At 45.8% G+C, this 26799-nt stretch overlaps 1 protein-coding gene across 6 annotated transcripts in view; it reads left to right on the plus strand.

Annotated features, from left to right (window-relative positions):
* The window catches only part of CNOT10 (CCR4-NOT transcription complex subunit 10), a 1248840-nt gene that overhangs the window by 501936 nt on the left and 720105 nt on the right, over nt 1-26799 (plus strand). For all 6 annotated transcript variants that reach the window (XM_069648815.1, XM_069648816.1, XM_069648817.1 and 3 more), the window contains one exon: nt 7-124. In XM_069648815.1, coding sequence (XP_069504916.1) covers nt 7-124 — 118 coding nt within the window. The remainder of the gene's footprint in view (nt 1-6; nt 125-26799) is intronic.

Consider the following 26799-nt stretch of genomic DNA (forward strand, 5'->3'; position numbering starts at 1 on the left):
TTACAGGCTCCTCCTTCTCTGTTTCTTAAGAGTAATTTTGAATATTTAAGGGGCAATTACCGAAAAGCAGTAAAACTTCTTAATGGCGCAAATATTGCTGAACATCCCGGTTTCATGAAAACAGGTAAAGTAAAACGTGTTCTGTTATGCAGACAATCTCCAAACAGAGCATGTGTCCTGATCCCCTTGATTACATATGAAGCCTTCCTATTTCAGATATTATTCTCTTTAAGCTTACTTAAAAAAGAATAATTTAATCTTTTATGGTCTTCAGTTTTGAGTGTGTGCCAAATCCCTGCTGTACCTTCCGAATGCATTTTTTTTTATTGTTCTAGCCCCTCCTTTTACATTTTTTCATTTCTCTCAGCAGAACTCCATGATTTTATTAGCTTTGTCATTTTTTAAACTATTCTTTGCCGATCTTGTACTGTAAAAGATCAAAAGTGTTGGTGTAGCTCTTTCCCGGACGGAGGCACGTACTTTATCTCCATGGCAAAATGGAAGTTTTAAAAACGTCCATGCCAATGTGACCTTAGGAGGGATTGTACCGTCTTTCACCTATTAGTGTCAAGCCATGGTATGGTAAAGAACAGTTTGCGCCAGTTTTAATTGACTGGGCAAAAGGCATTGGAAAAACAAAATCCTTTTTTTTTCTCGTCGCCACTGAAAGAGGAAAGTGATGAGTGTCAGCAGCTGTCCCCATGAGGCATCTTTGACACTGCCATTCATTCTAATGCATTCCTCCTTCATACCAAACAGTGCAGTTTAGTGGCAATTCCACAGCTGCAGGGACTCGTTCTTCAAATTGTGGTGTAACTCTGTCATTGTGGCTAGTCTGGTGAGGTCTATGCACCCAAGCTCAGAACCTTCTTTGCTGTAGGTACTGGAAGTGATGGTGGAATCTGGTTACTAGATTTTACTGTGGTTTCGTTTGTGTGTTTGATCGGGTTTGCAATGTTATCTCCGACACTTTTCATGCTGGTATTTTGGCCTTTTTCACACACATGTGTTTTGAAATGTTTTACTCTTGTGTTTTCTTTGGTTATGGAGTTTGACCACTCCATAGGCTGCATCTTTTCGTGTCTGACACAGCACCCTCATTGCAATGGCACAGGGAACACTTTTCAGGCTTTCCCAAGGTTTAAATACCTTCTCTGGGATAAACTACTCCCAGAGGAAGTAAAGTGAAATTGACTTTACTAATATTTTTTAAATTCCTAGACCCAGCACACCCTATCTTACAATAGAGTGCTGGAGGGGTTACCTAGTATCCCCTGTGTCTAGATATTCATGTAGTAGTCAAATGCTACCCTTTCCTCTCTAGATGGCTGGTGGCAGTAGTTTTACAACGAACTACCAAGAACGACCGCGAACACCGGTAGCGTTAAATTGCGGGAGCCATGTTTTTCAAGATGACGTCTGAGGCCCCTCTGTGTAAAAAAAAAAAAAAAAAATAAATAAATAAATAAAATAAAATTTTTTACAAAGTCCCGTTCTTCATTTCTCTCCATTTCTTTGTGGAAAGGTCCTTCTAGATTGTTGCTCCTTTGTTCATTCGCCTTTGCCGGGCTTCGCGACTGACGACCGCCCCTGGTGCCAGAGTGTCTGGTGTGGGCTGGAAGTGAGGAAGGTGCCCGCAACTCCTTGTGCTTAGTCTCCTAGGGGACCCAAATGCACGCTGGCGTTATTGGCTGGCTGACGGTCCGGCAAGGACAGCCACCCTGCTGGGTGAGTGACAGCTAGACTGGAATGAATGGGAGAGAACTGAATAAAATGTGAGTCTTTTGGCTTGGAAGGCAGTCGACCACTGGAATGAAAGAACCGAAGACGAGCTTGAAGAGGGCGCCTGCTGCAACTCCTGGACCGTTGGTTTGCCTGGTGAAGCCCTGCTGCAGTGACAACTTTCCAAGTTCGCATCGACAGAGATGCCCTGCAAGGACGACTTCTCCCTTTTGAGTTGGTGGGATCAATCATCTCCCAAGTAAGCCACCTGGACACCCATCTCGGAGCTGGTTGAATTTCCTCAGAGTTGCTGCAGGAAACAGTAGAGCCAGGGAGAGGGACACCAGACTGTGTGCCTTGCTTGTAAACTGGCTTAAAGCTTTTGGAAGATCCTGCGAACTTGCACGAAGCAGGACTGACCAAGCCTGACCCCGATCAGTTGAGCGCGGGACCTCAGATGTGAAGGAAGTCCACCTATACAGCCAGGAACCGCACTTGTTGCTATTTGCTGTACCGCAAGGAGCTGAAACGCAAAACAGCCACCGGAAGTAAAGTTTACCGGTTGCCAGTTTTGACAGTACTGGTGTGGTGCAGGAGTCCCCCGGCGTCCTCCCTCTTGTCCTCACGACTGAGGCCCAGTAACAGTGAGACCTGCAGAGCTGCAAAGGAACAGAAGTCATCCGCTGCATCTTTTCTTCTTTACCAAGGTACTGTAAAGCAAGTCTAAGAGAACTTACCTCTTACTGTAGAAGTGCTTGTAACTTCCACAAGTCTAATCGGCTTGTGGCCCTACATTTGATTCTTCTTTTCTTCAAAGACACCCAAGAACTTGTGCAAATACTTTTCCATTACTTACCAGAAGTGCTTCATCCCATCAAATACTTTTGCCCATTGACTTTGGCTTAGCCTATTGAATTGAATGACTCTTCTCGTGAACTCTAAAAGTATCTGCACGGCTTAAGAATATTTGTGGCCTCTTGTGTTCTAATAACCTTTGCCGTTTGCCCACTTTCAAAGAGTATTCTCAATGCCAACAGTAAGGTTTTAATGTCCACAGCACCATTGTTACTGAAGTCACCTGCGGGTGTAGGCTGTGTCTGTGGGCCATCCCAAAAGGGCCTTGTCTGATTCAGAAACTCAGTGTACAGTATTGAAGTATATTTGTGTGTTACTATTCTATTTGCTCCCTTCTGAAGAAGGCTTTATAACTGACTGATAAATTATTGTTTGGAAACCTTGAGTGTAAGAGTTTATTTGAATACCTGTAACTGTGAATCTTTGTGTAACTCCACTATAGCTCACATTTCCCCGCTTGAGATAAGCCTGGCTGCTCAACACGCTACCAAAACTGTGTAGTACAAGCTTATACAAAAGGTTGGATTGCCTATACCTGTAGTCATAGTTGTTTGTAGTGTTCCCAGAGGGTACTGCATACTAACTTTGCCCTACAGACCTTGTTTTACTGCTGGTTGTCAAAGTTCATCAGTTCCTGAAGTGACAATTTGCATTTAACTGCAGATGTCACTGGCAGCCTTTTTCTTTTTTAGACTATGAAAAGGTTCAAGCATGGAAAACATTTCCTGTGCCATATTTGATTTACCAATGGGGTTTGTTTTAAGAACTTAAATTTGTTCTTGGTGACATAGTCAGAGTTTTGACCGTGTTAAGGAGGAATGGGGACCCCATCTTCCCTGGTGATGTTGGCCTACCAGGGCATATGCCAGAGGGTAATAGGTCAAAGTTTCGAAAACAAAAGGCACAAATGCCTTTTTTTCGACAGTAAAAGGACCGAAAAAAAGGATGGGCATTTTTTTGGGGGGGGGGGGGTGGGGGCTCCCCCACCAGCCCCCCGTTTTCTCTTTATAAAAGTGTTTTTATACATGCTAAACAAAAAAATTATAAATATTAAAAAATTTCGATCCTTTTTTTCGGTTCTTTTGTTTTCGATCAAAACGTCATTCGACCCTTTGCAGTCGAACCTTTGACCGGACACCATGCCAGAGCAGATCCGATGCCAGAGGTGGGATGAGGTGAGGCCTTAGCTCCCCCTAAGCTTGCCTTGTACAGCTATTGGTACCACTCCCCTTTCCACTATGCCTACCTGCCTTTTGCTTTATCCTGAGATTTTTGAATTTTATTTCAGAACTACATTAAGTAGAAACCACGGCACCAACAGCAGACTGAACCTAATGGGAGGACGGCTGCAATTACCACTTCAACAACTGCAAATACACCTGCAAAGAGGCAACCTTCACCAGACAGTATGAGAGGCCACCACAGCGAGCCCTGGCAGCCCAGAGTAGGGGAACAGGAAAGAATGCTGGTGAACCAAAGCTGGCAGTGTCAGTCATGGACTTTGAAGCTTTTCTTCGTGAAAGCTATGCCCCAGGTGAAAGCAAAGGAAAAGATCAACCGACTAGAACCGGTGGCATGAGGGACCAATAGGAAGGTTGGGAACAGGGATACCAGGACGAGCAGGGATATAAATTCCCAGCACTCTGGCTCAAGAATGAGGGGTGACGTCAGAAGGATAGGAGGTGTTAGGGAGAATTCTCTGTTAAGGCTAATTTCCCAAACCTAGTGAGTCCCCCAGCAGCTTTGCTGGATTTTTGGGGTTTATTTTTTTCTCCTGCTAAGAGGGACTCTTTTTCTCCCACTCTTAGACATGATTTGAGAATGTCCTTTGACTATGTAATGTGTTTTATGGGCTATGGGATTTTTTACTCCATAGGGCTTCATGTGTTTTTGGTATGTGTTACACAGCACCCTCAGTGCAATAACACAGGGGTATCATAGTGACCCCCAAACATAGACTCCATACCCTGGGACTGACTGTCTCCCAGGCCATGTAAAGTCACCATTGGCTTTACTAGTCTTAAATTGTGAACAGAACCAGTACAAACCTTCAATACTGGTAGGGGTAATTCGATTGCCCCTGGGTCTGTTTTCCAAGGGGGCTCTTTCCAGTCCCCCCTTGTTGAGTTTCTGGCTGGTGGCAGTGGATACCACGCAAAATATTCCCCCGGAATATTTCCTATGGGATTTTCCCATTCATTTTAAAAGCACCACTTTTTGGTGCAATGTTAAAGATATCGCTGGATTATTTATTTAATATTTATTCCCGGGTTGGGTCTTTTTGCCAGGACTCGGTTTTAAAATGGCATTTGTGTTCGCCTCTGAAACTCCAACCCAAGTCGAGCCCTTTGTTCCACTTTTGGCGGGCTTCTGCACAGAAGCCTCCAAAAGTGGTGCCACTCTGTCTGGGTCTACAGGATGTGTGGGAGGGGAGGAATAGGCACCCTGGACTGAGTTGCCTTGGCAACTCAAGTCGCACTCTTGTGTGATTGGCCCAGTGGTGAGCCGACCGGCTCACCACTTAGCATGTGTAAGTGACAGCTAGGCTGATGAATGGGGGTTTTGCTGCATAAAAGCAGGGCTTTGGGGACGAACTTCAGAAGTCACCACAGGAGCTAAAGAATCCGAATAGGGGAGAAGCGGAGCCATCTACAACGACCACACCACTGGTGGAGCCCTGCTGTACGAACTCACCACTTCCCTGACGACAGAGAAGATCTTCCAGGAGAGTCTTCTTTCCTTTGAGCTGGTGGGACCAACCAGTTCGCCTTTTTCGCCTTCCTGGATCGTCTCGTGGTCGAATCGCCCGTGCCAAGCACCCCGGTGGCCGGATAGCGACACTTCACCACTACCGCGAATAAAAGGATCGTACCTTTTAACCGGGAAACTCCGCGGCTGGTTTCTTCGCTGGCAGTGCAACGACCTCCAACTTTCCTCCACGTCGAGATCCTCTCTTCCTCTAGACCCGCTGCCAGGAACAACTGCCCCCGCTGGAGCTTTCTCACCATTTCAGGTACTGTGTCCCGCCTGGTCTCCCTTGCCACAGACTGTCCAAGATGTCCTGTAAATCCTTGACTCTCTATCCTGGGGTGACCTCGGACCTGCTAACATTACCTTTCTTGATCCAACCTCTTTTGACTTTCCTGCAAAGACTTTGAGTGCATTTCCACTGTGTGATCTTGGGCACATTCCGCCTTGCTCTCCAAGAGTGGGCCTGGCCTATGAACCTTTTGCTCTACAATAGACCCTGCCTTTCTTGACTTGCTGTGGTTTCTTAAGTGTTGGTACTGTGTGTTTTTCCTATTCTGCCTTTTCTCTCCCTTTTTAAACAAATTATTGGAGTGCCATCTACGGTTACGCGCTCACCTCTGTTTTGCTAAATAAGTGGTGTCTTAACCTAGACTTGTCAAATAATTAACTGGGGAGGTGTAAATACTTATAGTGACTGTTTGAACTTGCTTGACATATTAGTGCCAGTGTATTTTTACAAGTGTTTTTAAATAAATAATTATATACTTTTATACCAAAGCTCTGGTCAGTGTTTGCTTGTGCTACTGTATTTTTGGCCCTATTTTGTATACTCTATATACTGCGTAACTCTTCTTGAGAGAAGTCTGACTGCTCAGCCACAGCTACCAGGTAAATCTGGGTGGTGCAGACTGTTACCAATTGGGTTTACTGCTAACTCCTGTGGTCTTAAACTTTCAGCAGTGGTTCCTAAGGGAACTGCACAGGTTTCTGCCTAACAGGAGGTTAACTTAGAGATGAGGTTACGGACAGCGGAATTTGGAGCTGCATACTGAGGGATTCCTGGATGAGAGTGCAGGCAAGGTGGATGAACGAAAGGTAGTAATCTTGAGAGCATGTAATGATTGTTTTGTAGTGGTCACAGTGTGAGAAAAGGAGAATAAGAGATTGGAGTGTGTGAGAGTAGTAGAGATGAAAGTAGATGGTGGAAGGGGAGAGTGGGTCAGAGAGAGGGAGCATGAGTGACGAGGGTGGTAGGAGTGAGGAAGTAGATATTACAGGGGAGGTTTGAGAACCAGAGGTAATAAGTCGCTGGAGGGTTGGTAAAGGAGTGCAGCAAGATGAGTCGTGAAAGAGTAGAGGGAGTACTAAGTGTCAGGATGGATTTCTATAATCAGCCATGGTGGAGAAATGTGAGGCAGACATGGTGAGCTGGGAGCCCTGTGTCCATACTTGCCAAAGATGGGGATATTCAGGTGTGGGAACTCCATGTAGTACAACCGGGACCGGAATCGGCCCAAGTCTCCTCACAGAGGGTGACTTTTCCAGTGAATCACCCCTATATATTTTTAAATACACAAGGATTGAGGGGTGAATCAATTGAAAGAGCGGGAGAAATCACCATCAGAGTGCCAGGCTGCAAAAGAAAGGGACAGGTTTTAGAACAGGGTCAATGAATCAAACAACCTGAATGAGACTGGAGAACTAACCTCCTGACTTGGCACTGGGTTTCATCTATAAGTGGAGGGACTGGCACTGGGTTTCATTTATAAGTTGATTCTCCTGCCTTGAATTGTCCACTATGATGCACAAGAAAAGGTAAATAACTAAAGCCTATCCTCTTAATTAAGGGAGGAGGGCTCAGTCGAGTAAGAAAGCAACCCAGGAAATGGCAGCCAGGCAGTGAAGGTATGATATTGATGAAAAGGTTCAATTCCCAGAGGTAAGCCAAAACGGAAGGAAGGAAAGGTTAGTAAGGAGCTAGGCACGCGAATGGCACGAAGGACGCACTAGTGTCAGGTAGGTGCACAGTATGATGCTCCGCAAGGCGTCCCGGTACACAAGAAGCGAGGAAATCCAATGACAGGCAGCAAAGTTTGGCGTTGTGCAGGCAACAAACCAGGAAGTTCCAATAAGCAGAGGCAGTCCAGGGACAAGCAAAAGTTAATCGACGTCAAGTGGGTAATCAAGGAAACTGAAACGAAGGTAGGCAGTCCGTAAACAAGGAGCAGCAAACCATGAGATCAACAAAGTTTCAATGGACATACTTCAATCAGAAGCACCATGCTGGGTAACGACAAGCATTCTATGGAAACTGAGGGGCGGAGTCTACATGGCAAAACGGAGCAGGCAGTCACATAAGCGTTCCGATGTGATGACCGTGCTGCAGTGGGACACAGCGGTATAGAGCAAAGTCTGCAACGCTGGTAAAAAGGGACACCGAATGGTGCACACGGGGAGAACGCTTCTGCCATGGGGAGGGCGAGATAAGGGAATGGTCATGGCCTGTCAGGATCATGACACCCTGGGACTTGGCCAAATCCAGTCAAGGTAGGTGAATGAGCATTCAAGGCTTAGTCTCAGGAGTGTGTGAGTGGGGTCAGGGGCCCTCATTGAGGTAACACAGTATGGGACACAATTCAATATAGGAAGTCTGTTATAAAAATAGTTGAACACACTGAAAATTGACAATGGCACATAGTACTGTTCCACAACACTCTATAATCTATTTCTCTGTTGTCCTGCTCGCCCTCCTTCCCATCTGGTTGGGATGCCTACTTCTGCAGGATGTAAAAAAAAGCGGTCTCAAAAAGATAGCTGCCCCTTTAAGAACTTTGAGTGACGGGATTGCATTGCGCGTGTGTTCCTCTGCATGCCAGTCCCCACCCTTGACCCTTGCGTCACAAACAACCCATACCCAGTACTGTTTTTTCCACCTACTGGGCGGGTCGGAATTGCTGTGCCCCTGACATCCTATTTTTTTGAGGCATTTCTTTTTTTGCTGTCCAAACCTCTTTCATTCGGATTAGTGTTTGTCATTTTGTAAACAAAGCAGTGCCTCCCTCTGATATATGCAGTTTACTGCGGGATTTAAGCAATGCATCCGTTGTAGGAAGCAGTTCTCAGCGGCTGATCCTCATGCCTGCGTCTGATGCTTGGGGATTCATCACCCTATGAGTTCCTGTGCCTTGTGGAATTCACCTGAGGTCTCTGCATAGTAGTCTTTATATGTCACAGCTATCATATGATATATTTTATTCATATCGCGCTTGTACACAAGTATTTCAGAGATGGGACTGGTACCGAAGATGATTAAAGACTTTGTGAGGACCAGGAGGGAGGCCGATATCGGTAAGGGGGAGACCGTACTGGCATGTGCGGTACATGTTTCGTCACCAGCTCTCCGTACCCAGGTGCAAACCGTCAGCCCAGTTTCGAGGTCTTCACTAGACTGTTTAGGGGTAAACCCCAGGTGCTTACACTTGCAAGTACCTCCTGGTGGGAAAAGGGTAGTACCTCCTGATGGGGAAGCGTTAGTACCTCCAGGTGGGATGGGATCTAAAAATGTCTGCTCGATACCAGAAATTTGGTCACTCCTGACAAAATCACTAAGGTACTAGGAAAGAGCTCTTCTGCCTCAGGAGTCAGCCGTACAGTCGAGATTAGCTCTAAAGAGGCAAACGCCTCCAGGGTTGAATCAGTACGAACTGGCTCACCTGTGACTGCACTAGTATCCAAACCGGCTACTGCAGTAAATATTACAGATTCCTTGGTATCGAGGAGGAACAGGAGCAGATATCATAGGAGAAACAAGCATTCTCGTTTGGTACCGGTTTTGGTACCAGCTTCTCGAAATAACCATAGACGGGGTTTGAAATTGAGATTCGATGAGCAGGAGTTAAAACAAGCTCCTGGGTGTCGGACATCACCCTGTAGGCAGGAGCTGCTGCAGGGGAACCGGGAGCTTCCCGAGATGCTACTTTAACTTTTTGTCAATTTTGTATGAACCATTGTGTTTAAATGTGTATTAGATGTGTTCTAATTCTTCTTTATTAACATTCTCATGTACTCCAAGTTAATGTAAAATGTACATGTTTGGAAGGCACCAGTTGGCACTAGGAGCCAAAAGTAGCTCCTGGTAGTTGTTGGTTTCTAGCTAACAAGAGCTAAATAGCTTCCAGCTCCCCTCAATTTCAGACCCTGATAAAATAAGAAAATCTTCTAAGGACTGATGGACGAAAGTGGCATTGGTACCAGAAGGTCAAAGTGAACAGGCGAGTCTCATTTCGGACTATGCTGAATTTGGCCCATCAACATTTTTCATAGTGCCTCCTGAAGACCTTTTTGGTACTCCAGTAAGGCCAAGGAGATCTTGGTTGAGCCTATTCAATCGGCGCCACAGCTTGTGTTGACCAATATACAGGTTCCTCGACTGTTAGGGAGAATTCTTATAAATGTGGCAATTCCTCCCACCTTAGAGCCCTCCAGCTCTTTAGTTAAATTTTGGGACTTTGAACTTTTCAAATCAATGTGTGTTTCTGTGTTTTTCTTTTTGAGTTTTAGACAACTCCATAGGCATCATCTTTTCATGTGTCACACAGCACCCTCTGTGCAGTGACACAGACTCCTTTTAGGCTTTCCCAAGGTTTAGATACCTTCTCTGCGATAAACTACTGGTTCCCAGAGAAAGTAAAGTTAAATTGACTTTACTAGTCTTTTTAAATTCCTAGACCCAGCACACCCTATCTTAAAATAGAGTGCTGGAGGGGTTACCTAGTATCCCCTATGTCTAGCAACTCATGTAGCAGTTCAATGCTACCCTTTCCTCTCGAAAAGGCTGGTGGCAGTGGTTTTACAATGAACTACCATGATCTTTCCCGACAGCGAACACCGGTAGCGTTAAATCGCGGGAGCCATGTTTTTCAAGTTGGCGCCTGAGCCTCCTTTGTTTAAACGGGTCCCGGACTTTTCACCATTTCTTTTTGGAAAGGTCCTTCTAGAGTTTGTCTCTGAACGCAAATCTAGGTTTGGTCCTTTTGTTCCTACACCTTTGGTGGGCCTCAGGACTGAAGTCCGCCTTTGGCGCCAGAGTGTCTGGGGTGGGCAGGAAGTGAGGGAGGTGCCCGTGTGCTTAGTCTCCTAGGCGACCCAAATGCACTAGCGTGATTGGCTGGCTGACTCAGCGGCAAGGACAGCCACCCTGCTGGGTGAGTGGCAGCTAGGCTGGAATGAGTGGGAGAAAACTGTTTAAAACTGTTTAGGCGAGTCTCTTGGCTTGGAAGGCAGAGTCGACCACTGGAATGAAAGAACCGAAGACGAGCTGAAAGAAGACTGCTGCTGCAACTCCTGGACAGTTGGTTTGCCCGGTGAAGCCCTGCTGCAGGTCCGAATCGCCAAGTTCATCTCGACGGAGAAGCCCTTCAAGGACGACCTTTGAGTTGGTGGGACCAATCAACTCGTAAGCCACCTGGATACCATTCTCAGAGCTGATTGTATTTTCCTCAGATTGCTGCAGGAAACAGAATAGCCAGGGAGAAGGACACCAGTTTGTGTGCTTGACGACAGCTACCGGAATCGAAGATATGCCAGTTGGCCAGCTTTGTGACCTGTCAACATGCAGTGCAGGAGTACCCAGACGTCCTCCCTCTTGTCGCCATGACTGAGGCTCAGGAACAGCAAGATCTGCAGGAACTACCAGGAAAAGAAGTCCTCAGCTGCATCTTTTCCTTCAAAATAAGGTACTGTAAAAACCCAACTGAGAGAACTTAACTCTCACTGCGAAAGTACGTGAAACTTTGGCAACTTGCAGGCCTAGTCGGCTTGTGACCCGACATCTTTCTTCTATTAACTACTTCTGAGAACTGTGGCATAGACTTTTCCGTTTAACTACCAGAACCGTTTTTACTTACTCTAGCCCATTGACTTTGGCCTACCTATTGCATTGGAACAACTCCTCTGGTGAACTCAAATTATTTGCACTGTTTAAGAATAATTCTACTATTAGTTTCATTAACCTATGCCTTTTTGCTCCTACTGCAAATGCTCTGAATGTCATTTTGCTCCTCCTTCAAAGTAGTTTAAATGCCTCAGTACTGGATAGTGTGAAGTATTGTATATTTTTGTGATATATTGATTGCCTCCTTTTAGTGAATGTTTTCTAATTGGCTGTGTAATAAATGTTTTACCAAGAAACCTTGAGTATAAGAGTCTATTTGAATACTTGCGATTGTAGACCTCTGTGTAACATCATTACAACTCACATTCCCTCTTGATAAGCCAGGCTGCTCAGCTCGCTACCAGAAACTGTGTGGTACAGACGTATTCCAAAGGTTGGTTACACCTGTAGTCCTAGTTGTGTGTAGTGGTGCCAGAGGTTACTGCATGCAAACTCTGCCTAGCATAGACCAGTTGGGTTTATCTTTAATCCTATACATCAGCTGTTCTGGATAGACTCTTCTACTTCCCCTTTGAGACAAGAGGAAGTCCATGTGGAACCTTCTGATAAGGTTTAGGATATTAAAAATACAGTTTTGGAGGACGTGTTGGGACTGATTTTCTATACTCTGACCTGGGGGACAGATGTGTAGAAGGCCAACCTATATTTTGACAGAGAAAACTCTGGGAGCTGTAGCCAAACTAGTTAAAGGTAGCAGTGATGAGAGGTCTAGGCTAAGTCTCAAGAGGCTGTGAGCTTGTACAGGGTCCACAATGAGTACACACAATGGGAGTAACACATTACACATAGACAGTATGTATAGAAAGACCTTTTTTTTAATGGCGAAACACTATGAAAAATGACTAACAGGGTGGAAGTATCACACAACCCTAATAAAAGAATACATGTATACAACCACTAGAGTAGGGCATAAGACAGATCCAACCCCTGTTAAGGAATGTATAGATAGTATATACAATACAGGTCCAAAGAGAATTGTCGCTAGCTTCAAAATCCTTCCCTAAATTGTCTGGAGCCTTATTTCCAAAGTTCCAGGAAAGGGTCCGAAAGTTTGTAACGCTGGAAATGAAGTTGGCCTCTGGGGTCCAGTGGACGATGAGGACAAGTTATTCTAATTAGCAAGTGTCCCCAACTTTCAGAAGGCTTGCGCGAGTTAGCACTGGCAAAACCAAAGTATTTTAAAAGTTTTATCAAAGTTAGCAAAACATTTAAAGGGAGTTTAGGGGCAGATAAGAACAACTGTAACTCACTCCCTGTATGCCTATTCTTCACTTTTGTTGCTGTCGGCCTCAGTCCTTGATTTGCAGGGGTTGCAGGTTCGAGTAGATCTCTGGTAGGTGTCTTTGGCTGCTGCAAGGACTCTGGATGGGAGAATGCAGCGAAACACAATGCAGGAACCCTCTCAGGACTGGACTTGACTCAGGTTAGCTGTTTTGGACAGTGGTCACCGCAGCACAGCGATGCAAATGGACTTCATTGTCAAGGTCACATTTTCCCTCCTATCTCGGATTACCTTGATGCTAGGACTACAAAATTCTGCTGAGTTTAGTCTTGAAGAACAAGCTGAGGGATACCCCATGTTATAGGCCTCAACACGGAAAGACGACGTCTGCAGTACGGTAGCCCAAACTCGGAGCTGGGCAGTCCTGTGACACTTCTGAAGGTTCTTCTTAGCAGGGTACTGAGCAGACCTCAGGAATGGATGTTCCCTCCACTCGACAGGTTGCAGCTCCCTCGCAGGACTGTTGAAGATCAACAGCAAGACAGGGCTCTTCCAGGACAGCAGTAGAAGCTGGCCTCGGTCAGACTGGTGTCCGGTCTCCTCGTGGGTCTCACAGCTGGACAGGAGTCTTGGCTCCTTCAGCTTACTCCACATTCTCTCTAGAGTGGGTGCAGGGGTCCTCTTCTTAACCTAAAAGTCAGTTAAGAGCAGAAACTCCCACTTGCCAATAGCAGAACTAGCCCCCCAACCCAACCACTATTCACCCACCCACCCCCACACCCACCCCAGCAGTGGTCAAGTCGGGAACACTCATGCGTAACACTTGGACACATTGAAACCAGTTTGTGGATTGGGACCAGAAAGTCCCTCCAGTAGCCTGCCAAAAGCTTCTGCTTTTCCGGGCACACAGTCTATACCTCAGGGCAGGAAGAAGGCTAAAAGACAAGATGGCCAAATGACAAGTGACATGGGCATTTTTGGTCACTAGCCACAGTTAGTAGCCAAAACATGGTAAACGCTGTAAGGCTAAAGCGAAAAGCACCAAAATATGGTAATAGGTTTCTGCTGCCACCAGCCTGTCCATTTAGCACACCTACAATGACCATAAAATCCTCTGAGTGTTAGTCTAGGGCAAACCCAAAAGTCTACCCCTTTGTACTGCATTGTAAGATTGTAAGATACGTGGTACAATGATAAAAAGTTACCACAAGTGATACCAGGTTACTAAAAGTAGTAACTAAGTTTCGAATGGATTGTGTCCTCCCACATATTCCTCATTTTATGATATTCGTATCCTGCCCGCTTCGCTGCTTAGGAAAAAAGAATTCTTCGCCACAGGGCGCTGTGCACAAGGTCATGGCGTTGATGTTCCTTTGAAGGTGTCCGTACTGTGTTGACGTCACCATCAGTATAAATAGCTTGTGCCGCGCCCGTTGGCTTCAGTTCCGTTGTTCTGATTGCTTGGCTCTCGAACAGAGCGCTTCAATATTTTCTTCTGAAAATGTCATCTTCTTCCACCCCTTCTACTCCCAAGACGGTGTTCAAAAAATGTATTGACTGCGGATCGAAGATGTCAATTACAGATCCTCACCAAGTTTGTCTTTGGTGCCTAGGCTCTGACCACCGAACCAGTGACTGTGGTTTCTTTCAGTCGATAATGAAGGCCCTTCGTGAGAGGAAAGGTAAACTGGCGGTGGGGCGGGAAGCTTTTAAGGCCTCCTCGAAGGCTGTGTCAAAAAGACATAGAAAGTTGACCGATTCGAAAGAATCGGATCGTTGTAAAAACTCTGAGATCTCGATCTTGCAGTAGATCGAGACACTCTTCATCTTCCTCTACAAAAAAGGTTAAGAGGAGACATAGATCTCCCTCTTCATCCTCCGATGCATCTACCGAATTGGTACGATGCCCGACTAAGTGGGATTCCCCAAGAAAATGGGAAGAATTTAGAAGGAAGATGATGGAGGTCTTTGAGAATGCGACCTCGACACCCTAAAAGAAGCCTCAACAGAGCCAGACACTGGACGCATTGTCGGACGACACAGGGAAGTCCGCAACTACTGTGTTAAAACCCAGTAATATGGGTGAAACTCGTAAGACTCGAGTTGACGTCAACTCGTCCTAGATTCCTCGAGAATCAAGTGTTTCCCCAACACCGTATAAAAAACAAGTCGTTGAAACCCGATGGTGTCGACGGCTTCGACATCGAAGGCAAAAGTGTTTGACGCCTCCATCGTAGGTTCCTTCGATTCCTTCGACCCAAACTCATCAACAGGAAAGGAGATTTACTCCTTTACCTAAATCAGACTTCTTTAATTCTGTGGGCCTCATCACGAGTTGGGCGGTAACGCCGGCGCTATTAGCGCCAGTGCTAATAACCTTACCGCCAAACCCCCCGGCGCTATTCTCGCCGGATCATGGGTTTGGCATAACGGTTATTGCCCATTCCCCATTGGGCCCATTCGGGAATTCCTCATTCCCCATTGGGCCCAATGGGGAAAATTTGCGCTATTACCGCCGGCGGTAAATGTGCCAAAAATCAGCAAATTTGCTGCGAAGATCATGATTTGGCGGACCCTTAAATACAGCGGTAATAGCACGACCGCCGCATTTAAGGTTTACCGCCAGACTCGTGATGAGGCCCTATGTCTTCTATTTTTGAAGAAAGTGGCTCTGAAGAAGAGGTTTCTCCTTTTGGAGTTCAATATGGTACTAGAGAGGTCCCAGAAGAATTAATCGATCCAGAATCGAAAATGAGTGACGTGTGTGATACCCTTCACTCTGCTAGTGGCATTGATATGTCTAGCCTATGTCTAGGTAGCGCCTCACCCACTTTTGATCAGGATATGACTGACATACTTGATCAGGGCCCCCAGAAGGATCCGGTTCTCCCTTTCCATTGTGCACTTCAAAGAACGGTAGAAAAAAAATCTGGGAAGTTCCTAATACTATTGCTGCAGTGAACAGTAATTTTCCTAAGAAGTATAGAACTTCTAGTTATGATCCTAATTATTTAAGCAGGCATCCCACTCAGTCTGGTTATTTAGGCTGCAACTTCCTCAAGACAGACTGCATATCCATCTATCCCCCCCGGATAGAGAGGATAAGAAGGTGGATGCTTGAGCCTGTAAGGTCTTTAATTCGGGTAGCTTGGCTCTCAAGTCAACTAATGTCACCTGTACCCTGGCCAGGTTCACCCATACCCTGTGGGACTGCATTTCGGCGGTGGCTGAACTTATTCCGGAAGGCGAGGAAAGGGAAGGCTTCCTGAATATTGTCAAAGACGGAAAGGAGGCAATGGGGGAATGTCTCCAGTTTGGACTGGATACTGATGATAGTATCAGCAGATCCATGGCTGCAAGCACAGTGCTACGCAGATTTGTGTGGTTGAGGAAGTCTGTGTTTGCACCAGATGTGCAGGCCAGACTTCTCAACATGCCTTTTGATGGCTTGAGGCTGTTTGGTAGTAAAGCTAATGAAAGCTTAGAAAAACTACAGACCTCTAAAGCGGCAGCTAAATCTCTTAGCGCATCCATGTGACAGCCTCCTTGAAGAAACCTTATTCGGGCTCATCTTCCTGGAGAGGTTGTTCTTTTCGGTACTATTCCTGTTTTGCTAGAGGAAGAGGACAGGCCATTCAAAGAGGCAAGAGAAATGTCGCTCGTGGTGGACGAGGAAAAAGTGCAAACCCCGCCTCAGGAACGGCATCTTTTCCCCTCAGCCGCTCCTGCAGCCGCCTCCAAATCACTCCGAGGCCTTATCACACAAAACCCTGTTGGGAGGCAAAATCTCTCAGCATCTAAAAAGAATGGGGGCGGGGTATTACTTCAGATGCTTGGGCACTGGAGAAAGTAGCTCAAGGTTGCTGCCTTTCCTTCCTAAAAAGGCCTCAAGACCATCCACCAGGAACCAACTGTCAAAATTCCAGATCCGCTCCTGTTGTTTTAACCCTGCTAGACAAAGGTGCAATAGAACAGGTACCTGTAGCGGAGTGGAACAAGGCTTGGTGCTCCCCACCACCCCAACCTACTTTCTCATTCAAAAGGAGGACGGAGGATTGAGACCCATCTTGGACTTAAGAAACTTGAACAAGTTCCTCAGGAAGGACAAGTTCAAGATGGTAACCCTTTCTCAGATCCTTCAGGCTCTCCAATTCCACGACTGGTTATCATTGGACCTTCAGGATGCTTACTTTCATGTGCCAATCCATCACAAGCACAGAAAGTACCTGAGGTTGGCGGTTCTCGCTTTGTTTCGAGTTCTGCCATTCGGGCTGACCTCCGCCCCGAGGGTTTTCACCAAACTGATGGCGGTTGTGGCAGCGAGTCTCGGGAGAGGGGGGATTCACGTCTTCCCCTATCTGGACGATTGATTGATCAGAGCGTGTTTTCCCGAACAAGCTCAAAATCATCTGATCACCTGCCACTTGCTTCACAATCTGGGGTTCTCCCTCAATTTCAAGAAGTCTCACATGATACCATCCCAAAATCTCCAGTTTATCGGAGCAGTTTTGGATACTTCCTCGGGCAAAGCCTCGCCTCCCGAGGTGAGAGCTCTCCATATTCTGGAGATGGTAACAAAGTTCCAGAATGCCCAGCATCTGCCGGCCTTAGATTTTCTGAGGTTGCTCGGCCTCATGGCATCCTACATTTTTCTGGTTCCAGAGGCCAGATTGAAGGGATTTCATTCTCAATGTGCCCTCGGACTCAGTGGTCCCAGTTCTTGGAGTATGTCGGATCTTCTGCAAGTCCCAAGCGCAGTTGCTCAGGATTTACTATGGTGGGCTTGCAACAACATCCTCAAGGGAGAATCTTTTTGGCAACCATGGCTGGAGATAACTGTAGTAACGGACGCCTCACTCACAGGGTCGGGAGCCCATACCAACGATCGGACAATTAGCGGTCGTTGTTCTCCATTGGAGTCCAAACTACACATCAACTAGCGCTGAAGGCCTTCCTGCCCCCTCTGTACAGGGAAAGAATGTCCCGATAATGACAGACAACACGGTGGCCATGTACTACCTCAACAAGAGAGGAGGCGTAGGGTCACTACCACCGTGCAGAGAGGCAATACAGCTCTGGTTCTGGGCAATACGAGAAGGAATCTCTTATCGGCAGTTCATCTAGCCAGAGAGCAGAACACGGCGGCAGACGCTCTGAGCAGGCAGATCAGTCTCCCACGAGGGAACCCCTCAAGTGGATCTGTTTGCGACCACGGTAAACTGGAAGTGCGAACAGTACTGCTCAGGGGAATTTCTTCCGAGAGGAGCTCTAGGAGACAAGTTCGCGGTGGACTGCAAGTTACTACTTACACGTTTCCTCCAGTCCCCGTGATTCCTCAAGTAATCAGGAGGTTGAGAAAGTTCAGGAAAACCACGATCCTAATTGCCCAGGATTGAACCAGGAGGGCGTGGTACCCAGACCTTCTGGACATGTCCATCTACCCTCCAATACATCTTCCGCAAAGAGAGGATCTTCTCTCGCAAGAGGAAGGTCGGGTTATCCATGCAGAGGTCAAGACACTCAACCTTCACAAATGGTTTCTGAGAGGTTGAGATACAAGGATTGGGATCTTCCGGATGACGTAATGGAGATTTTGCTTTCAGCCAGAAGGCCAGCAACAAAATCCCTGTACCGGTGTCGTTGGAACAAATTCAGTAACTGGTGCAAAGATAAGGATGTGGACCCTTTTCAATGTGACACCCCAATGGTGCTCTTGCCTATTGCATCTAGCCAATCTGGGGCTCCAGATCGGAACAATTAAAGGATTTCTAGCTGCGCTGTCCATTTTCTCATGATAAACCCCCATATACTACTTTTTACAAGGACAAAGTGGTTCTTAAGGTTAAACCATTTTTCTTACCAAAAGTAGTTTCTGACTTCCTCTTGTCACAAAAAAAATCATATTACCAACATTCTATCCTCCTCCTCCTCATTTGGGCAAAGAAGAGGAGAGACTGCATAGACTGGACCCCAAAAGGGCTCTGTTTTTACATTTCAAGAATGTCAAAATGACGTCAAGATGACCAACTTTTTGTGGGTTAATCAGGTCATAAATTAGGATTAGCGGTGACAAAACAAACTATATGCCGTTGGATCATTCTGGCTATAATAGAGTGCTACAGATTGGCGGGAGCCCATTCTGGTATCTGGTAATAAAATCGCGGCAAAAATGTTGCTGGTAAAAAAACATTGCGGCAAAAAGGCTGTGGTTTGACCCGGTAAAGGTGTACCCCATTATACAATTTAAGGGAAGTGGGGTTGCGGGGGTGGTCCCCGCTCCCCTTAAATGGTATAATGGGTGCGGGGTGCCCCCCCCCGCATCCTTTACATGATTGTGGCAGCAAACCACAGCGTTTTTGCCGATATTTTGTATACACGGCCATTTTTGCAGTGATTTTAAGACATTGAACCCCATTTCACTAGGTGTTGGCTACGTCCGCGGCTCTGAAGAGGGGAATCCCTGCAGCAGATATTTGTTCAGCTGCAACATGGTGTTAGGGAGAATTCTCTGGTTAGGCTGAATTTCCTAACCTGGTGAGTCCCCCAGCAGCTTTGCTGGATTTTTTGGGGTTTATTTTTTTCTCCTGCCAAGAGTGAGATTCTTTTACCCTCACTCTTGGGCATGATTTGAGTGTTTCTTTGACTCTAGATGTGTTTAATGGGTTATGGGGCCTTTTACTCCATAGGGCTTCATGTGTTTTTGTGATGTTACATAGCATCCCCAGTGCAGTAACACAGGGGTGTCATAGTGACCCCCTTATATAGACTCCATAGCCTGGGACTGACTACTGTCTCCCAGGGCATGTAAAGTCACCATTGCCTTTACTAGTCTCAAATTCTGAACAGAACCGGTACAAACCATCATATTGTGGACGTACTGGCCGGGGGCAATTCGATTGCCCCGGGGTCTGTTAGTCGAGGGGGCACGTCTCCGTCCCTCCTGATCGAGTTTTGGATGGTGGCAGTGGAGACTACTTTTTATGTTCGACCGCAAATATATCTGTATGGGATTTCCCATTGTTCGAGGCTACCAACTTTAATTATTTAATTCCTATAGCCTCGACCATACCGCCGGTTTATTTAATATTAATTCTCCGGTTGGTATTTTTTGCCAGAACTCTGTTCTAAAATGGCGTTTGTATTCGCTTCTGTGACTCCAACCCAAGTTGAGCCCTTTGTCCCACTTTTTTGGCGGGCTTCTCCACAGAAGCCCTCCAAAGTGGTGCCACTCTGTCTGGGGTACTTAGGAGGGGTGGAGGGGGATTTAGGCACCCTGGACTGAGTTGCCTAGGCAACTCAAGTCGCACTCCGTCCTGATTGGCCCAAGTGGTGAGCTGGCCGGCTCACCACTTAGCATGTTTGAGTGACAGCTAGGCTGAGTGAATGGGGGTTTTCTGCATAAAAGCAGGGCTTTGGGGACTGGAACTTTAAGACCTAAGAATCCGACGAGGGAGAAGCTGAGCCGACCTGCTACGACGACCCCACCGGTGGAGCCCTGCTGAACCGTCTCACCACTTTTCCCAACGACAGAGGAGATCTCCAGCCCAGAGAGTCTTCTTCCTTCGACTGGTGGGGATAACCAGTCTGCTTCCTTTTTCGCTTCCTGGAGCATCTCGTGGCCGCCTTGCCTGTGCCAAGCACCCCGGCAACCTGGATACCATGTTTCACCCCTACCACGAATCAAAGGGTAGTACCCTTAACCGGAAAACTCTGCGGCTGGTTTCTTCCCTGGCAGAGCAACGACCTTCATCTTTCCTCCACGTCGAGATCTCCTCTTCTTCTGGACGACGCTGCAACTTGCACCCGCTGCCAGGAACAACTGCCCCCGCTGGAGGATCCTTTCCACATAAGGTACCGTGTTCCGCCTGGCTTCCCTTGCAACCGACTGTACGGGGTAGATTTAGCCCCCGGCTTTCGAACCTGGGTTAGCCTGGGACACCCTGGCCAAACTTTTCTGAGCCTAACTAAAACTTTTCTGAAACTCCCTGCAAGACTTTTTAAGCCTGTTGTCATTGTGTGATCTTGGGTAAATTTGTGCCCTGCTCTCCAAGAGTGGGCCCAGCCTATGGACTTTGGCTCACAAGTAACTTTTGACTTTCCTGCCTTGCTTAAGAGTTCCTAAATATTAGTGTGGTGTATTTTCCTACATTCTGCCTTTTTCCCTCCCTTTTTCGTTAACTTATTAGAGTGCCATCTATAGTTAAGCGCTCACCTCTGTCTGGAAATAAGTGGTGTTAACTAAGACTTGTCTGATAGGGAATAAGGGATGTATATATAATAGTAACTGTGTTTAGAGTGATTTACAATAATAGTGCTGGAGTGTTTCAATAAGTGTGTTTTTAAATAAATAATTCTATACCCTGATACCAAAGCTCTGGTCAGTGTTTGCTTGTGCTATTGTGTCTGAGTGCCTATTGTGTTTACTTTGCATACTGCCTGACTCTTCTTGACGGAAGTCTGACTGCTCAGCCACAGCTACCAGGTAAATCTGGGTGGTACAGACTACTACCAAGAGGGTTTACTGCTAACAACTGTAGTCCTAAATCTTTTGCAGTGTTCCCAAAGGGAACTGCACAGGTTTTTGCCTAACACATGGGCATCAATGCATACCTTCATCAAGCATTGCCTCTTCCTCCAATGAGGGTTTATTTGCCAAGGCGGTACTTCATTCCGTCCATGAGAACAATAACTAGTACTCCCACCTCCAAAATTACCAGTGCCATGGGGAGTCTATCATAAGATAAGGAATACGTGGGAGGAACATCCAGTCGAAAGAATGTTACAGTTGGTAAGTAACTTGTTCATCTAGATTAAGGGAAACAATGTTTCCCAGTACTGACAGCCTGAAGGGCATGCCAGTTACCCCATAACAGATGAGCAAAAGACAGTGTAGTGAAGCTTAAGGCGCACTGCACTGTGGAAAGTACAGATTAGGATCAGAAATAAAAATAAAAAGTTTAGGGGTCCATTAAAATGGAAGGAAACTTGCCGTAAAGAGGAATCTTTCGTAACAATGGGAAATCTGCCAGCGCAGTCTTCTGTAGTCTCTGCAGCTTTAGCCTCAAAGAGCTCGGTATGAGACAAAATAAGAACTGGCCAGCTGTTAGTGAGAATTCTCAGAAATGTTCTAATTCCCTCTACATAAGACGTCCCCAGCAACGTTGCTGGATTTTGAGGACTTGATTTTTTTTTTTTTTTACCTGGAGAGTGTGAGACCCTTTTTCCTAGTTTCTCAATGTGATTTTGTACAGTTTTTTTTGGTTGTGGACTCTGACAAACTCCATAGGCATCATCTTTTGCATTGCGTCACACTGCATCTCCAGTACAGTGATACAGGGAAGTCTCAGATTTAAGGGTTAAACACCTTCTCTGGGATAATCTACTGTTTCCTAGAGCAGTAAACTGAAATGGACATAACTGACATTTTGTAACTTTCTAGACCCAGCACACACTATCTTACAATAGGGTGCTGGAGGGGTTACCTAGTGTCCCCTTTGTCTAGCTTCTCATGTAACATTTGTATGTTACCCTTTCCTCACTGAATGGCTGGTGGCAGTGGTTTACCTTTTACTACCGTTATGGTATTTTACCGCAGGCTGCCCAGAAGTCCTCCCTCTTGTCCCCACGACTGAGGCCCAGGAACAGCAGGATCTGATGAGCCACACAGGAACAAAAACCAGCTGGAACCATTTCTTCTAACCAAAGGCACTGTAAACCTAAGAGGACTTACCTCTTGTTGTGTAACCTTACTTGCTCTCAGTCGAGACTGTTCATGGTTACCATTGCAGAGTTGCTTGCAGCTTGCAGCTTTGCAGCTCACAAGCCTCCCAGCTTGTGGCCCTTTAAGTGAATCTTATTTCTACAAACCTTTCTTCTAAAACATTGTGCAAGACTTTTACTTACCTGCAAAGAAGATCTTCAGCCCCCCTAGACTTTGTTAAACTAACATTGACTGTCCTGGCTCCTTGATGGACTCTTCTACCCCTGACTTGGTGCTTTTGCCTTTCCCCCGGGAAAGGGTTAATTAACTTTGCATTGGACAGTTTAAAAAGTACTCTTTTGCACCCCAAACTCAGTATTGCTCTAAATGTACCAGTGATAATCAATGTCCAGTGTGTCCTTGCTATTTAAGTCACCTGAGGGTGTAGGAAGTGTGTGTATGCGCCATACCCAATGGGTATCTGATTTTGAGAAAGTGTGTTTTGAAGTGTATTATAATTGTTACATGTTTTGCTCCCTTCCGAAGAAGGCTTGTATAACTGACTTAAATTATTAATTGTTTAATCAAAAAACCTTGTGTAAGTGTTTATTTGAATTCCTTTCACTGTGAAACTCTGTGTTACAACCCTACTGCTCACATTGACCCCTCTTGAGAGAAGCCTGGCTGCTCAGGCACACTACCAACCTGTGTAGTACAGACTTGTACCAAAGGTTTGGTGCCTATTGCTAGGAGATCATCGATGCTTTAGTCCTCCAAGGGATACTGCACACAATGTTGCCTAACAGATGGGATTAACTTTGATTTGGCTACATTTATCGAGAAGCCTAGCTCGTACACTTCGTCACATGTTAGCTGCACCTTTAGCAACACTTCTTGTAGAGTTTGGGACTTTACCAGCCAATCGTTTAGGTATTGGTAGAGATTAACCTTCTTCAACCGTAGAATAGCTGCCACTGCAACCAGATCTTTGGTGAAAATTCTGGGAGCCGAATTCAGCCTGAACAGGTGGTGGGTTTGTTTTTTTATTTATAATGCGCGAGTGTACCCGAGGGTATCGGGGCACAGCATATAAGAAATTTCAAAGCTTGGTTACAGTACACAGAGAAAATACATGATACAAAAATAGGAACATAACGTTATATACAAATCAGCAGTCATATTATAGGACCGTAATATACAAGTGAGCAGGAAGGCACACGTGGTTACAATGTGTGCGGGTAGCGCTAGGCATTTTCATTATCTTAGTGGGACCCTAATTTCAGCCAGGAGACAACCTTGGATCGGAAGTTCTGATAGGGTAGGTCTTCTCTAAAGGTAGATCTTCTCTAAAGGTAGGAGGCAGCGGGTTCCAAAGCTTGGCAGCTCTTACCGGGAAACTGTTAGTACACGTTCCCAATTGTAAACCTTAGGTAATGACACTGTTGCTTCAAAATGGGAATATGAAAACATGCATCTTCAAGATCTAGGGATGCCATACAATCTTTGTGCTAGAGCGCCACTAGAATCTGAGGCAGATTCTACAAAGGTCTTCACAAGGAGAAACTGGTTCATGTCTGAAAGATGTAATATAGGTCAAATTCCAAAGTCTTTTTTGGAATTATAAAATAGCGGTAGAATCCCACAACCATTTCCTTTTCTGGAACCAATTCTATTCCACCCAGAAAGAAAAGTTTTTGAATCTCTTTGAGAGGCTACAGAGATGATCTTTAGAGCTTTGGTGGAGAAGAAGGTGCAGTAGCAGGAAGGGCCAGAGAGCAATTGTGACGAATGAGGTTCAGTACCCAATCCTCTTGCGTGATGTTTTACCATTTATCTAGGAAATGTGCAATTCTACCTGCTACCAAGGATGTATGCTACTTGATGTAGATTGGAGCAGGAGGTTCGTGCATCCCCGGATGGAAGTCAAACAGACTTCTTCTGATCCTGAGTGGTAGAAGTTGAGGGAGTTTCCTGTGACTTAACCTTTGGCTGGTATCTCCTTCTTGATTTTTTTTTTAAATTTTATTTACAAAACATGTTACACATCACCAGACAATCTCCATAAAATAGCCAAGTTTTGAAAATCAATGCATTTTCACAGAACTATGTACAGAGCGAGATACAAATTTCAACCAACCCCCCACCAAATCAGTAACTTCTCCCAATTACCCACCCCCCAACAAATGTACAAAGCCAAGTTAATGTAACTGAAGAAATATATCCCAGATTTTCTTGATTGAGAAATAAAGCTTATTAACAGAGGATGTATTATTTGCTGCAGAAGCTACTTAAAAGACCTAACCTTTTGATGGTATGATTGCTTCACTGAAATGGAACTCAGATTTTGCTGCAGTAACACAGGCCTTGCATTTCTGAAGCAACTGTCAGTTGATGGATCAAACCAGGTTTTCTCATCAAAAAGGTAGGTCTATTACTTTGTCTGGAATGTCCCGATGCAAGGACATAGCTGACAAGTATGCATGACAACACATGCACACTGCACCCGTCATAGCTCTACCAGTAGTATCAGTCAAGGCCTTAATAGCCTGCAGTTACTGTTTTGCGTCCGTTCTACCTTCTGAGACCCAGAAAATAAATTTGTCAGCAGCTTCTTGCTCTGTTGAACCATCAAGATTCTCTCAATTCAAGATGTTAAAGCCTGCCGTATTGATCTGCCTGAGCTGTAACACAGCATTGGCATAAGACTTTTTACCCTTCGCCGCCGTTAGGCAAGATTGTATGCGGTACCCTTTGGGTGCACTAAAACAACCCTGACCTCTTCGCAATAGAAATCTAACCTTTCGTGTAAGTCTGCACTACACAAGTTGGTAGCGTGTGGCGCAGCCGGGCTCATCTTAAGAGGGGTCAATGTGAGCTGTAAGGGAGTTAGAGATTCACAGTGGCAAGCATTCAAATAAACTCTTACAAACAAGGTTTCTTGAGTAAACCATTATTAATTTATTTACCAGTGGGTTAGAATAAGCCTTCTTCCAAAGGGAGCAATATAAACCACACACATACTCCAAAAATACACACTCTTCGTTATCTAAGTTAGCAATTACCCGTCTGGGTTGTCATACAGGCACTACCTACACCCTCGGGTGACTTCAATAGCTAGGGTGATGTTGGCATTAATATGTCACTATTGCATTTAGAATATTCTTGAGAGTAGTGTTAAAGAGAAGATAGTTCTGAATAAACTAGTATTCACACAGTTATTCTTAAGTAGGTAAGTAAAAACAACCCCCTCAATGCAAAGTCAGTTAACCCTGTCCTGGAAGGAAGGCAAACACATTAGCATAAGAGAGAAGAGCCATTCAGGGAGACTAGGCCAGCCAATGTTAATGTTGGCAAAAGGCAAGGTTAACTAAAGCCCTTCTTGCAGGTAAGAAGAAAGTATTTTCCAATGTTTAAAACGTCTTTGTAGAATAGAAGAACATCAAAGTAGGGCCACAAGCTGATTAGGCTTGTGAAGTAAAGAAGCTGCAAGCAACTCTACACATGCAACCAAGCAAGTCTCCAACGAGGACAAGTGGCTACACAACAAGAGGTAATTTCTTAGACTTTACAGTACCTTTGAGTTGAAGAAAAAGTGCAGCAGATGACTTCTGTTCCTGTGCAGCTCTGCAGATCTCACTGTTCCTGGGCTTCAGTCGTGGGGACAAGAGGGAGGACTTCTGGCCACTACTGCACTGCAATGGGACGGTCACTGCTCGCACCCAGCAAACAAACAAACAAGTGGCTGTTCGGTGTTTCAGCTCCTTGCGTCTACCGCAAATAGCAACACTGCGGTTCCTGGCTGTTGAGATAGGCTTTCCTTGATTCTGGGGCCACCGCACTCTGTTGTGGGGGCTCAGGCTCGGTCAGTCCTGCTTCCTGGCAGTCCGGAGGATATTCCTGGAGCTCTTGGCCAGCTTAAAAGCAACGCACACAAACTGGTGTACCTCTCCCCGGCTATCCGGTTAAAGCGACTGCAGTGGAATCTCGACCAGCTGTGAGGATGTCCGGGTGGCTTACTTTGGAGTTGATTGGTCCCACCAACTCAAAGGGAGAAGTCGTCCTTGCAGGGGCTTCGCTGTCAATAGGAATTTGGAGTTTCAGCACCGCAGCAGGGCTTCACCGGGCAAACCAACAATCCAGGAGTTGCAGCAGGCGTCTCTTAAGTTCTTCAGATTCCTTCATGCAGTGGTAGTCTCTACCCGACAAGCCAAAAAGCCTCACCTTTTATGCAGGTTTCTCCCATTCATTCCAGCCTAGCTGTCAATCACCCAGCAGGGTGGCTCACCTCTAAGGACAGCCAGCCGGCCAATCACCTTTTGGGTGTATTCCTGTAACCAAGGAGATTAAGCACAGAGAGTTTCGGGCACTTCCCTCACTTCCTGCCCCTGCCAGACATATTGGAGAAGGGAGCAAAACCTGTAAAAATTATAATACACTTCAAAACACACTCTTTCTCTAAATCCGATGATACCCATTGGGGATGGCACAGACACTTCCTACACCCTTAGTGACTTAAACAGCAAGGGCACTGTGGACATTGATTTATCACTGGTACATTTAGAGTAATACTGAGTTTGGGGTGCAAAAGAGAAAATA

The sequence above is a fragment of the Ambystoma mexicanum genome, chromosome 2q (genome assembly GCF_040938575.1).
Source record: "Ambystoma mexicanum isolate Mex_15411 chromosome 2q, UKY_AmexF1_1, whole genome shotgun sequence".
Taxonomy (NCBI): Eukaryota; Metazoa; Chordata; class Amphibia; order Caudata; family Ambystomatidae; genus Ambystoma; species Ambystoma mexicanum.